This window comes from Berghia stephanieae, chromosome 2 (assembly GCF_034508935.2).
Source record: "Berghia stephanieae isolate SIO BIC M18660-M18661 chromosome 2, UCSD_Bste_1.3, whole genome shotgun sequence".
NCBI lineage: Eukaryota > Metazoa > Mollusca > Gastropoda > Nudibranchia > Aeolidiidae > Berghia > Berghia stephanieae.
In genome coordinates, this window is record NC_088361.1 from 59,370,728 (window position 1) to 59,385,914 (window position 15,187).

Consider the following 15,187-nt stretch of genomic DNA (forward strand, 5'->3'; position numbering starts at 1 on the left):
TTAACAATGTTTTGTTTTATTGTCTGTTAGACACCTATATTGAATGAGTTGAAATATCACTACTTGGTATAAAAGTTTATATTTTCTACTTTTACTGTGTTTTTTATTTTTTCATAGTATTACTAGATTTCTCAATATAAGTTATCAATGAACGGTAACAAATTACACAAAAAATATAGCGGGTGCAACATTTCAAAAATTAGAGAAAAAAAAACGTTGCTATGGATTTGTCTGAATTTTATGTATTATAAAGACAAGATGTAAATACTTCTCCTCACAAAAAAAGTATTTTTCCTCAACAAAAATAAATCCGCTACGAGCATTCAAACTCGTCAGTGTAGTTTGGGGCTGGTCTTTAACTGCATTGCGTTGATGACAAATCGCATTTTATTCATATCATTGATAATGCCGGATGCTCTTTTTTTCCAATTTTGCTGTTGTTTGGTGACAGGTCTCTGTGCCTTGTTCTCCAAGAAGTCTAAGTCGAAACTTATATTGAGTGATGTGTGGTATGCACTGGTACTCAAGGAGGTGTTGTTTTGGGATTATTTTGTTTGGAAAATATTTTCTGTATGTATCCGTGTACTGTTTTATTGCACTTTGAATATATTGGATTGTGTCTGCTTTGATTGATTTTGTGTGTGAAATAAAGTTGTGCACATGACTATAGGCCTTGTATATATTGTAGAAAATTAATCCAATACTGCATGCGTCGTCAATGATGAGTGGGTCGTGGGTGCAGTTCTTTGTTTGTTGGATAATTGTAAGTGTAGACTTTTTCTTGTAAGTATTTGTGGCAGTGGTTGCCAATGAATGATCTGCTGTGGTAAGCCTGTTGTGTAATGCGGTATTCTGTCCAATTCAGAGGCAATAAGACCATCCCTGAGGCTCGTGCATGAGATTTGAAAGTCTCTCCTGCGTTTTGGAGTTTGTTGTTATATTCTACTCTGTCGATATCAAACATGCAAGTGCAACCCGTTTCAATGTTGATTTATTTATTATTAACGTCTTGGCAATGAGCAAATACAAAGAAGCTAATGAGTCGTGTGTTCAATGTGCTTTATAATGTGTACTTTTTACACATAAATTATGAGTGTGCTCCTTGCTTGTCCAATGCCGTGTCAGTCCCATAGACTAAAAGAATGTCATTAGAATAATTTGAACATTTAAATGGTTTCTTGCGGGCACGTTTCTATTTCTGTGTTAAACAAATCATACCACATGTCCTACATAATGAATTCACTGCTTGGTTATGACTTGCAATTGTGTGGTCCATGCTGTAAGAGAAAATTCAAAATTGACTGAGCGATGTAAGCAATGATATAGTGAATTAATGAATAAAATGAGTTTTAAAACACTCTGTATTACTTCTCATACCCATGCATACATAACAGCGTACATAAAATTTGGAAAAAGAAAAACCAAATACTTCACCCAATTTGGTGAAAGAAAGGGGGGGGGGGGGGGGGGAATTCTAACAGCTAAGTTGAGGCCCAACACACACTGTCATTTAAAATTAAACATTAGCAAGATAATTCAAATTATGCAATTTAAAAATCAAATTAACTCATCATTGAAAAAATAAAAATATAATTAACAATAAAACCGCAGCGAAATATTACGTTTCAAGAACAAGGCTAAAGAGGTAATATCATTATTACCTGACCTACCGCGGAAAAATAATCATTACAAAATAATGAAAACTGAAGAGTAAATGAAACTTACCTCATTTCGTAGTAAAACTTGTGCCTTGTGAATCACACCAAAAAAAATTTGAAGTTTATAGCAACGTTTTTTTAGAATCCTGAGGTAATTACAAGTAATTTTATTTAAATGTTATAGAAAAATATGTGAATTTGAATCACGGCTTGTGGAATAAGTACTGGAGATATTGAAATAAAAATTGGACCGATGGAAAGAGGAGGTCTGCGAGAATTCTTTGCATTTGGGTGGAATTGCATCGTCACGAAGATCGTGAGGTTAATTGGTACGGAAATCATCCATTGGTATCACCCAATGCACGTCAAATCTACGTTCTGGGAATTGATATCGGCTGACCGCTGTTGACCCCAGTTACCTGTCGGATGAGGTTACGTCGGCGCTCGGAACAGCGGGAAACTAAACGGTCAGATTTATAGTGCAGTTTAGACGCCGTGATATATAAATAACATAAACATAGCTAACCCGAGGGTTGATTTTCATTTTTAAAAATATATATCCAACAAATTGTAAAATATTCATCTGACTGTTTCCCCCCATCAGCATCATCCCATACAGGGTTGGAGCAAAATGAAATGAATTCAAAAAATGCAGAATTCAAAAGACTTAGATGATTTTGGAAGGTTACAAAAAATTGCTGTCATTAAATATCAGCACAATATGTTCACAAGGGTAAAATAAAAATATTTAAGACATAAAAACCGATCCCAAAACAACTTCATTTAATAAATGGGTATTTTTCAGCGATTTTCCATATCATAAAAAGCTTCAAATTTATTTTATCCTTGATCAAATTGGCACAGTTAAAGCGTTTTTGTATAACGATAATAAACTTACATGAAGTTAGAAGGTATTAAGAGCTTCAGTAAGATAATTCAACGGTCAGCATCATACATCTTGGAGTTAGCACAATTCTTCAAATATACACAATTTGCTGTAGTCAAATAGTACTTTGTGGGCATAATGTGAATAAGTAATTATGTCAAATATACATCGATTACTGATGAAAAGCTGTAATAGGTGAGAAAATTTATTCATTGGAGATTATGACCAGAGAGCACATGCAATGAGATTCGTTCTTCATTGATTTTGTGTTGATGTGAAATAAAATAAATATTAACTCTCAACAGTTCCAGCAGTAGGATTACGATAGCCAACTATTGATGCCACAGAACCATTTATCTCATGTAGATTTGTGGATTTATAAATCTACTGAAGAGACAAAAACAAAAACGTCTCTGATCGTCGTTTATCTTTAAGTGATCATAAAATGTACAAATGTACGCAGACAATAATTTGTTCTTTTTAATTTTTTTTTAACGGTTTTAAAGCGCTTGTGACACATTTAGGTTATTTCAGCACCAGTAAAAAGGAAGAAAATGAGACAGTGAAAAAAGTCTGGAATTACAAGTAAAAGTACTGAAGAAAAAGTAAGACAAAGAAGACTGGTTCAAATAGGGAACAGATGTAGATTCCAGGAGCTCACTATAAGACTGGTTCAAATAGGGAACAGATGTAGATTCCAGGAGCTCACTATCAGTGTACTTAGTTTGAGTTCACCTAAAAGTCTCATTCAGACACCAGCACAAGATCCTACTGAGAGAAATGCACTGGAAAGTGTACAGAATATATCCAAAGCAGAAAGCATAACTAACAATACATAACAGAGAGATGATTTACAAGGAAAAAAAATCATCTCCCAAAACTAATGCTAAACATTTGACTGTTTCCTTCCTATCTAAGGACTCCGGCAAGGACCAAGACAAAACCAAATAATCCCATGCCAAGACAAAGCAACTCAGAAAACAGATATTGGGGGATATAAGACACAGCAAGTGACTATGATTCTTCGTTTTTATGAATCACAATGTGAAAATGAGAGTGCATAAAATAGACATATACATTTGTGTTTGAGATCATACATAAAACATAACAAGCAATATTGACCACACTCTCTTAACTTCAAGTTTATTATTATAATAAAAATGGCCTAACTACTTTTTATGAAATGTAACATTCATGCAGTTGCTTCTTGCATATCAGAAGTTTTTGGCATAACTATTCATCAATTGTATTGGAAGTTGGTTGCATTTATCTTTTGAATGTGTAATTTTTCTATTATATTACGCGCCAATATTTTGTTTGTTATCATTTGATTTATTAAATACAAATATTATTCTTTTATTTCTTCTTCTTCTTCTTCTTCGTTCCTCTGATGGACATCTATGGCTGCAGTCCGACATCTGCTATGAAGTCTGTGGTCCGCTTATTCTTTTATTTCAATTTTTAGAATATATTATGACCGCAATGATCAAAAGTTACTTTTGGCAGCTGTACTTTATAATAGTTATGACATTTGTCTTGAAGTGCAGTGATTTCATTTTTCAGTCAGTTTTTTGCAAGTTATTATGATATTTTCAAATAATCACTTATTTATGAAATGGTGTTCAAATGACTTGATATCCCCATATCTAGTGTGAGTATGGTTGGTATTGGACATAATAAAAGAATTCTGTAATTTTCAAAATATTGATTTATTTTTTTTACCTTTCTTTGCACTTGTAAAATTAGTCATTTTTTACTTATTTCCATCTTATCGTACAACTCATTTTTTCAATGTTTGTTCTTTATTGGGGGCTCCAGTGTGTAATACTCATCATTATTGCACACCTCTGTTTATTTTAAAAATAAAATGAGGGGTCGTTTGCCAGGATTGATCAACTGCATGGTGTGATAGACCGTTTTGAAAATAGCCATCCCATGAAATGGTAAAAAAGCGTGAAAATCCATGGAACATGGAGAGTTAAGTGAGAGATGAGTGATCAGTGCAAAAGATGTGCAAGAGGGAGGATATTCTTTTCCCTGATGCTTTGAAACGATAATATAATATAATGTCATGTTCTTAAATCCTGCTGTTCTCAATTTATTTTTCTGACATGACTTACAAGCATAAACCACAGTACAGCATTGTTGAAGCTGAAAGTATTTGTAGAATCAATATCATTGACTGTGCACCTTGACTAAGATCCTAATCTGAGCAATAGAAACCAACTCTACAAATCCTAGAGTGACCCCTCCAAGCTCTCCACCCAAGCTATATAATTTTTACAAAGTAGTTGTTCATATTTTAGCTTTGGATTGACAGCTCTACTCTGAGCATTCTTTATTTCATTAGCTATAAAGCACAGTTTCTTTTCTCTTACATCTATAGTCCCATCCATCTTTTCGAGGCAGTCATAAGTATCTTTGTTGATTTGATGTTCACTACGAAGAAGAGCTTGAAAGACATATCTCCTATAATGTTGTTAAAGAAAAAAAAAAAAAAAGAGGTGTTATGATTAAATCACATTATCATGGGGGATAAAATTCAGCCAACAAAGGATTCTTGACAATATCAAACATTTTTTCTGAGCACTTTATTGCATTGAAGAGGGATTTCACATGAGATGGTGAAGCTTATTAGAACTTGGAATAATGAGAAATAAAATCAAAAATATCAAAACAACTGGAGCTGACAGCCGTGTATTATGGAGAGAAGAAAAAAAAATCCTTCAATTTAACATATATTCAAAATTCTAAAAAAAGGACATGACGTCCTTAAATCCCCCTACAATCTAGTGCACATATTTAGATGGTCTGATAACCGAATGCAATTTTGGGCTTGATTTAACATTGTTGTAATGGACAATATGTTGCGTTGGTTTGAGAGCATTTCCATTACAACAATTACAATGAGATTATAACATTTTGGGTTATCATACCTGCAAATAAGTACGTGTCGTTTATAATCCAAAGATTTAAAATTGCTGCAATAGTTGGGATCATGGATACTACATTTAAAATTGAAAAAAAAAAATTATTATTTCTGTCAACAGCCATCCTCATCAACAACAGCAGATAAAGGATGATTTTCATTCCTTTCACGTTTTATTAGCAAACCAATGCATTGGTTGCCTGTAAAAATCCATTTGGGATGATTGTGCATAAAACTCTTGCCAATATCATTTTAAAAACTGAGCAATAAATTTTTTCCCTGAGTTCTATCTGGAAGCTTGATGATTTAATTTATTAAGTCGTCGTCATCTCCCCCCCCCCCCCCCCCCCCCCTCCTTTCTCTCTCTCTTACACCGAACAGTGATTAAATACTGAGTCTAAAAATCAATCCAGCAGTTGCAATAAAGGAGTTTTCCATCCATCAGGTCGCAAATGTTATAATTGCAATCTGCCTCAAGTTACAGAATCATGACTCTCTCTTTTTTAAAAAAAATCTTTAAATGAATACACAATTCTTTTAAGTACATTTTTGACCACACATACCTATGATACCACAGGGCTTCATGTCCTGGATATGAATGAATCAGATCAGACACAAACTTAATCTCCTTTTCTAATAATTCCTCAGCATTCATGGGGGAGTTACCTTTCGGAGAGGAAAAAAAATGAATTGGGAATATTGTGAGTAACAATGTATGTATTATGTTGTTGTGATGAAAGAAAGTAATGATGACAGTAATCAAAGAAGTATTTCATCTGTTGTACATGAATTAGTTTGCCACAAGAACAAAACCCATTTTCTGGACGAGGAATGCGCAGTAATTATTTCTATCAATAAATATAAAATCAAGGTTAAATTGATCTTAATTTACCTCTATCCTTTTGGGCTAAGAGCTGGGAGAGTAAAAACTGTCTGAAATGAAAGCCACTATGGTCGGATATATGTTTCCGTGTCCAGTCCTCAGTCGTGTGTAGTTCAGAAAGTAGTGCCTTTTGAGGGTAAAAATGAAAAAGACAATCATTCTACTTATTTAGACAAATGACAATATTGAACGATGAACATTTTGTACATGATTTTAGTTAAACAAACTACAGTCATGTCTCCCTATTCCAAATTCTCTACTCTGGACAAATCTGTTGTCTTGACATGTGAAATGCGGACAGATTTTTTTTTCTTTCTTTATTTCTTTTCCTATAATCCAGAAAAGTTCTTAAACTCCTAATTTATGAACAAGTAAATATCCCTCAATAGTCCGAATTCTCAACTCTGAGAAGCATTTGTGGATACCAGCACTATATCAAATAATAATAATAATAATAATAAAAATATAATAATAATAATAATAATAATAATAATAATAATAATAATAATAATAATAATAATAATAATAATAATAATAATAATAATAATAATAATAATAATAATAATAACAACAACAATAATATAATAAATCATTTGTAAAGCGCACAAATTCCATGAATTCATGCTTTTTACGATAAAACACAAATATATTTTAAAAATACAGCACTGAAAGCTTAGTTTGAAGAAAATTAAACTAAATTAAGTAAAGGCTATTTTAAACAGTTCAGTCTTTAAATTGGACTTGAAAGAGTTAGTTGAATCCGTTTTAATGACTACAATAGATGAGATTATTGACTGCTAAGACAAATTGATCTCTGCCATAACATCTTAATTTTCAAAAGTACTAAAAAGCAAGAAAGAAATAAAGGAACAAACCATTATCTACAAAAAAATAAATAAATATAAATATAAATAATTTTTTTTTTAATCTTAAGGCGAAAAAATAAGAAGTCAAAAGAGAGAATAATATTTTCAAAAGAAAATATTGATAGCCCCTTTCGTCTGCAGCTTCTGGCCAGTGATGAATAACGTTATAGTGCCATTTACCATACAACATGCATTGTGCCTATATAAATGTAATTCTTGAGATCTTTGACAGTAAATGATTTGTTTGGATTCCATCATGAGTGAATTATGCTTCTCTCTCTCTCTCTCTCTCTCTCTCTCTCTCTCTCTCTCTCTCTCTCTCTCTCTCTCTCTCTCTCTCTCTCTCTTCATATAGATGGAATGTAATTGTTGTCACTGTGCTCTTTGTTATTTCTTTTTATCCAGTCATTTTTATGAGTTGTTATCACTAAATTCTATCAATCAGACTATAAACGTTCAAGGTTATGCATAGTTTTGTGTGTTGGTACGTTATATCAGGCACATGGATGTTATGAGTTTTTTTGCTAAATGCATAGCATCAATACACACATGTCAGATATCATATAATCTTTGAACAGATTCTTTTTTCAGGTAAACTTATATAAAGGTATCAATTCGCAATGGGATTTCTGTCACAATTTTTAACTAAATGAGACAACGGTTTCTGAAATTACTGAAATCAATTAATTCCATAGCATGTGCAACCATGCTTAAAACTTAAATCAGTTATAAGAAACAAATTGCTTGCCTTAAACTGTATGAGGATGAAACAAGATACTGCTGACCATATGCAGTTTTCATAATTATTTACTTACTTGAGTAGAGCAATTCAAACAATTTTGAATAATCCAAATTCGATGTGACCAGGCATGGTAATTCGATGGGTATCTTGCAGCTGCCCTCTCACAAACAGAAAGCTCATTTTGAGTCTGTGAGATTAGAAGACGACTGGCCTCGAGGCTAAATGCACCATTCATTACTAAACTTGGATCAGGTGATGAGCTCACATCAACATCAATACCGTCCATACTGACAGTAGAGTCTTCGCTGACATTTGAAGCAGCTCCTGCCCCTGAGCAGGAAGCATTGCTCCCTGAACTGGAGGACAGACAATGATGAAGCAGCTGCTGAAACACCCATCTCCTGTTAGAAGAAATGACAGGAAATTTGAGTAAATGGTTGATAAACAGATTGGTAACTTCAATAAAATAATGATGAGAGAAACGGGTATTGGGAAAACTGTTTTTTTATTTTTATAAATGATAAAATGAATGTTGTTTAAGGGTTTTACGACAGCGCTTGTAACACATTTAGGTCATATCAGCACCAGTAAACAGGGAGAAAATGAGATAGTCAAAAATTTTAGATTTACAATTAAAAACGTACAACAAAGAAAAAGTAAGATTAAAGGTGCTGCTTCAAATAGGGATAAAAGTAGATTCCAAGACCATACAATCAGTGTATTTAATTTGAGATCACCTAGCCTAAAAGTCTAATCCAGACTCAAGCACAGGATCCCTATAAGAGAAACACACTTAGATGATTACAAAATACATTCAAAACAAACAATATAACAACAGTACATAACTGAGAGATGATTTACAAGGGAAAAAAACATCATCTCCCAAAACTAATATTATACAGTTGACTGTTTCCCCCTCAGCCAAGAACAAGACAAAACTAAATAATCTGATTCCAAGACAAAGACCGAAATCAACCTGGAAAAGGAAATACAGTGTGATAGGAGAAACAACAACAGTGATCTCCCTGCCCATATAAAAAAATTTAATGAGTGCAGAGGTATAAAATAACATTAAGAACAGAAGGATCTTTAAGAAATAATCACCTTGACTATAAATTAAAATGTGAGCTTTTATAAAGCGCCATATCCACTAAAACATGCTCAAAGGAGTCCTAACCAACTGGAACACTTGATATGTAGGTTGAGACATGACTTCTGTTAGGCAAAATTACTGTTATTTCAGACAGATACAGCACTATTAAACGGCCATGTGCTCATTTTACACCTGAGTGTAGGGAGAGAATGTGAGTAAAGAGCCTTTTACAAGGACTCATAGATGCACCGCTCAAAGCCGGACTGGAACAGAGGGCCTTCCGATCCAAAGGGGAATGTTATATAACAAGACCACAAGGCCGCACAAATTAAACAAGACATCCTGCTGTCTGATCAACTGTGCAAAAATAAAAATATAAATAAATAAATAATTCTTTAAAGCCATTACCTAACTTCATTACCTAACGTGACACAAGCACTAAAACAAAAAAGAGTGCCTTCACAAGTGACTCATACAACACAAATAAAAATTTGGTTCTGTTTGGTATGCTGGGGTGATAAATAATGCACTAGAAATCACATAGAGCATAGCAAATGTACAGAAACTTGCTTAATAAATGACTGAGAAGATTTAATTCCATGTTATATTTTATTTTCAACTTATATTATGGTAAAATTATGAATTATCCTAGTTTGACCAATTACCTGTGTATAAAAGTTTCAGGACTTTTGGGATGTTTTGTGAGAACAAGAGCACCAAATGTCAGGTCTTCGCTTATAGTAAGGTAACCTGTTTCGATGAGTTCTTTTCTAGAAAAATAAAAGAAAAAAATGAAAAATTCAACAACTTCACCCAAAGTAAATAACAACTAAAAAAATTAAAAAAAAAAAAAAATTGTTATTAAACGGATTTTTTTAACATAAAAAAGGGAGAAAGAAAGGAAGAAGTGGAAGAAAAAGAAGAGGAGGAGGAGGAGAAGGATGAGTAGGAGTAGAGAGGAGGAAAAAAAAAAGAAGAAGAATAAATAGTTATTTTATATGATACATGATTTTGAAGATTTGTTGAACATGATACATGATTTTGAAGATTTGTTGAACATGATACATGATTTTGAAGATTTGCTGAATATGATACATGATTTTGAAGATTTGTTGAACATGATACATGATTTTGAAGATTTGTTGAACATGATACATGATTTTGAAGATTTGCTGAATATGATACATGATTTTGAAGATTTGTTGAACATGATACATGATTTTGAAGATTTGTTGAACATGATACATGATTTTGAAGATTTGTTGAATATGATACATGATTTTGAAGATTTGTTGAACATGATACATGATTTTGAAGATTTGTTGAACATGATACATGATTTTGAAGATTTGTTGAATATGATACATGATTTTGAAGATTTGTTGAATATGATACATGATTTTGAAGATTTGTTGAACATGATACATGATTTTGAAGATTTGTTGAATATGATACATGATTTTGAAGATTTGTTGAATATGATACATGATTTTGAAGATTTGTTGAACATGATACATGATTTTGAAGATTTGTTGAATATGATACATGATTTTGAAGATTTGTTGAATATGATACATGATTTTGAAGGTTTGTTTACAAAGACGTCAGGCACAACAGTGACAAAAAAACAAAAAAAACAACACAAAATGGGGCAACTTGTTTTTCCCTTTAAAAAATAAAAAAAATTTTAAAAAACCCAACCACCAACCCCCCCCCCTTTTCCGTAAAAGAAGCCCCCCCCCCCCCCCCAAAAAAATGGATAAATGTTCTAAAGAAAAGTCATAGAATGAACCAATCTATTGTCGGTTTACCAGCTCTTTTGCAGTCTGTGCTGCTTAACCAGTTTGTTACATAGCTATACATCAAAATTTAGCTCACAAAAATCACAGCACCCCATTTCGTAGCCTTAGATGAATTTATGATTTTTCACAGGATAGATCTGGTACAAACAATAGATTACAATTCATTGAATAATAAAAAAAAAGTTTTTGTATAATCATTTTTTGACCAATTTCAGTTTTCAGTTAAATATAAAAATGACTGAACATCCACCCAAATTTGGGTTTGGAATGTAAAGACACCTCTAGATATAAGTTAAATTAGTAGGATGTTTTATAAGATTCCACCAAAGAACAATGATTTATAAAAGTCACCAACCTTACATTCCATGCAGTGTAGTTGTCTGGATTAAACAACAGTACAGCCCGTGTGAGCTGACATACCTCAATTGGATCTGATTATCAGTGGGAAAGAAAATGTCTTTAATAGATTTTCACTGAAAATTCCAATATATTACCATAATTACTTTGAAAATAATCAAAATTACATTTCAAGATAGATGAACAAAACCATTTTAAAAATGAATATAGAAGCTTTTATCTTATTAAAATAAAAATTAAGAAAATGTTATGTTATATACTATCTGTACCTGTCGGATCTTTTCTTGTTGACAATAGTATCCTGACTAGTTTTAGTTTTGAATTAAAAGTTGTTATCATAATGATACATATGTACGCACACATGCACACATACACAGAAACATACACACTCACAAACAAACAAGCATGCAAACATAGGGACAGCTGGGCTATCTTAATTTTTTTTTTTCAAAACTCATATGTTCACTTTCTCTCGATTTAAAAAAATGTCAAGCCAGGTTTCTTTCAGCTCACAGCATCAGTGTTTCATATTAACCATTTTAACCATTAGAAATTAATGATTTTTAGATAAAAGAGGTCCAATATGATAAGAAAGATGTCCCAAGTAACTTCGTCAAAAACTTTTAACACTGCAGGTTACCCCACTTGTCCTTGAAAACGACCATATGCACTATTATCTTCAACTATGAGGACCTTACTTATCAATTTTTCCTCTGGTGTTCTCTTCCTCCAACCAATTAGACGATTAGCTGTATACTTCAGTAAAATTTTCACAGCCCAGGCCTCAACTCCCAATTTGTGATTTTGTAATATAAATGGAGATCTGTTGTGTTTTGGCTCAACAATTGCAAGGACATCAAATTCGTCTCTGGAAAGATGTATGTGGATAGAACATAAGATTATTCTTTCTCCATCTAAATGGAAAATTTCATAAGATCAAAACATTGCGTATGAATGAGAAGATGTATTTCTTAACATATGACAAAACTATATATTTGAAAAATTTTGTGGAGGAAAAAAAGAATGCTAGTGTTATTGTGTAGCTTATTTCTTTACCTGACAAACCTCTGAATACCAAAATCAAGTGTTTTGTAAGGGTAGTATCAAATATGTCTTTTCATTGTGTATGTCTGGAAACAAAACACTTTTGGTTGGTTATGCCCGGTAATGTCAGAGCACAAAAGCGGAAGAATATCAACAATCAATTAACAAGCAATTAGGGTTAAATATCATTAGATGAGAGACTTGTCCCAAGAATCAAGCACTTGGAGGTAAGAAATTATGGATTGTTGTCTCCTTTTACTTCAAAGAGTTACCTATTTGCAGTAAAATATTTCATTATCAAAAATATTTGTGTTTCGCTTTCACTTTCTAACTACTTCCATTTTTTAAAACATTGCTCGTTCAATAAAAAAAAAAGAGAGAAAAAGAAACAACCAAGATAAAACCTGATCGTTTGGCCCGTTGAATCTACTTAGTCCAAAATGTTATGTTTATAGTACAAGGAGAGCAATGAGCAAGTACAGAAAATAAGGTTTCTCATTATTCGAAATGTAAATGATTTATTCTTTTAAAAAAACAAATAGCTTCAAGAGCAGACAAGACAAATTTTGGTCTGACCAAAATGTTTTGTACAATTATAAATGCACTTTAGATTGTAAAACCGGAAGAAAATAAAATCACGAAGACAATGAAAAAATAAAGTCAGGCGAAGAGGACTTATAAGGACCTGCGCTGGAAACAATCCATAAAAAAATTTTTTTTTAATTTTCATTCAAAATTTATGTCCTTAGTTCACTTTCAGAATTTTTTCTTCATTCATCATTTCGGAAAGAGAACAACACTACACCATAGATGATACTTGTATTTGTATGCTTACACTTACTTACTTAGAGATAGTTAAGTTCAATATAATATCTACCAACTGATGTTTCGTTGCAGAAAAAAAGACATATAAATTTAAGTATGGGTTGTTTGTTGATTTTTAAATGAAATTCTGGAACCTGAGCCCTGAGCTGAGCATTTTTTTTTCATAAAAACACCACCTTTTTTTTTTTAACCCAACAACCTTCTGCTAATTTTAGTATGAAAAATGAGTGCGTTCATGTTCATACAGTCACAGCCTTAAGTTATTAAGTTTTAAAAAGACTATGAATCTATGAACAGCGATTAGTTAGTATGAGACTGTGAAAGTTGTTGAAAGGAAACAGTGAAAAGTGAGAGAGAGTGAGAATATTTTTTTTTTTTTTAAATTAAAAATTAATTAAAAGTACAAGTAGGCACTTAGGCAGGTAAACGTCCATTTGGCACTCCAGCAGTGAGCTGATAAATGGCCTAGTGGCTGTGACCCGATTTTTTGGACTATTGAGTGATAGGTCTTAGAAAAAGTTCCATAGATTTTTTGTTTATGGATGTCCCTTTTAATGATTTATAATTTATGTCTTATTCTTATTCACTATCTGTCAGTAAATAACAAAGGCAAATAGAAGACAATTATTCAGCCGTTTAAATTAGACATAACTTTTCTTCTGCTTATCTGATTTTCACAATTTTGGTATCATTAGAATCATGTTGAAAAGCACTTTATAATGGTATAGGTTTCATTGAGATCAATCCAATCTGATTTTTTTAACAAACCAAAGTACGCCTATAACTATAAAAGTAGACGTCTATCAGTCTATCTATAGTCTACTAGAAATAGAAATCTAGACTAAACAACAAAATTTCGTTTTCATTCGACTCAACGGGTCAGATTGGCCGGTATTTTTTAACGAACTAAAGTTCTGAAAAATCAAAATGTTTCTTAGAAAGTTGAAAGATGCTAGTTTTTGAAACAGAGGTAGGTTTTTAAGAAAAATCTTTATATTTTACGTGAATGGAATGCATGCTCAAGGCGAGTTGGACGTGCAGCGGAGGTTGGTCGGCCAAAGGCCCACCTCTCTAAATAAAGTAAAGAAGATTATGAATGTATTGCCATTAAATAACCCACTCTTACAATTCCATTGAGGTTAATTTGTAAATCAGTGAAGACATAAACGTTTACATATGCATTAATTTAGAAATAAAATTTTGCTTCTGTCACAAATAAAGAACTTACATGTTCGGGTCCCGTTTAAATGCATTATTCAGGTCAGTAAACAGTCGAGGACCTCGAATATCCGCCATCTTGTTTGTTATGTCATGTGATCACATACAATAGAGCTCTTCTTCAGAAGATACATTGAATGCCTCTATTATTATTATTATTATTATTATTATTATTATCATCATCATCATCATCATCATCATCATCATCATCATCATCATCATCATCATCATCATCATCATCATCATCATCATCATCATCATCATCATCATCATCATCATCATCATTATCATCATCATCACCATTATCATCATCATCATCATCATAATTATTATTACTATTATTATTATTATTATTATTATTATTATTATTATTATTATTATTATTATTATTATTGTTGTTGTTGTTGTTGTTGTTGTTGTTAACGATTAGGAAAAGGCTCTTAACTCACATTCTCTCAAAATGAGTACATGGCCGTTAACAGCGTTGTTTGTGACGGAAGAAAAAAATGTAGCTAGTATATCCGAACAGGCATCATGTCTCGTCCTGCATGTTACGTGTTGCTGTTGGCCAAGAAAACCTTTGTAAAGCGGTTTGAGCACGTTTTGTGGATATATATTATTTGTTTGTTTGTTTGGTTTTGTTTTGTTTGTATTGATGTTTGCTTTTTACATATACACTATATAATGATCCGTCCAAAAACTAATACCTGGGTGGGATTCCCGACCTCCCGTAGTGGGCAGAAAGGTACTTGATGTGTCTGTTTTCCAATTGTTTTCTGTCTTTGTCTTGGAATGGGATTACTTAGTTTTTTTCCTGACTCTGGCCGGAGTCCTTGGCTGGGAGGGAAACAGTCTAATGTATAGTTGTAGTTTTGGGAGATGAT

At 32.5% G+C, this 15,187-nt stretch overlaps 1 protein-coding gene across 1 annotated transcript; it reads right to left on the reverse strand.

The window, feature by feature from the left end:
• Nucleotides 1-3,855: 3,855 nt before the first annotated feature.
• LOC144965244 (protein prenyltransferase alpha subunit repeat-containing protein 1-like) lies at nucleotides 3,856-14,446 on the reverse strand. Its single transcript, XM_078900382.1, has 8 exons — nucleotides 14,314-14,446; nucleotides 11,915-12,084; nucleotides 11,215-11,290; nucleotides 9,723-9,827; nucleotides 8,038-8,365; nucleotides 6,366-6,483; nucleotides 6,037-6,139; nucleotides 3,856-5,013 (listed from the first exon to the last, which is right to left on the reverse strand). The coding sequence occupies exons 1-8, from the start codon at nucleotides 14,379-14,381 to the stop codon at nucleotides 4,782-4,784; spliced, it is 1,200 nt and encodes a 399-aa protein (XP_078756508.1). The 5' UTR covers nucleotides 14,382-14,446; the 3' UTR covers nucleotides 3,856-4,781.
• Nucleotides 14,447-15,187: the final 741 nt, after the last annotated feature.

Bases quoted from the DNA above. Each gene is read 5' to 3' on its own strand.
- LOC144965244 (XM_078900382.1), bottom strand. From the start codon at position 14,381: ATGGCGGATATTCGAGGTCCTCGACTGTTTACTGACCTGAATAATGCA. The intron at 12,085-14,313 runs GTAAGTTCTTTA...ACATCTTTCCAG, and splicing joins TTTAAACGGGACCCGAACAT to AGACGAATTTGATGTCCTTG. The intron at 9,828-11,214 runs GTTGGTGACTTT...TTATTTTTCTAG, and splicing joins TACACTGCATGGAATGTAAG to AAAAGAACTCATCGAAACAG.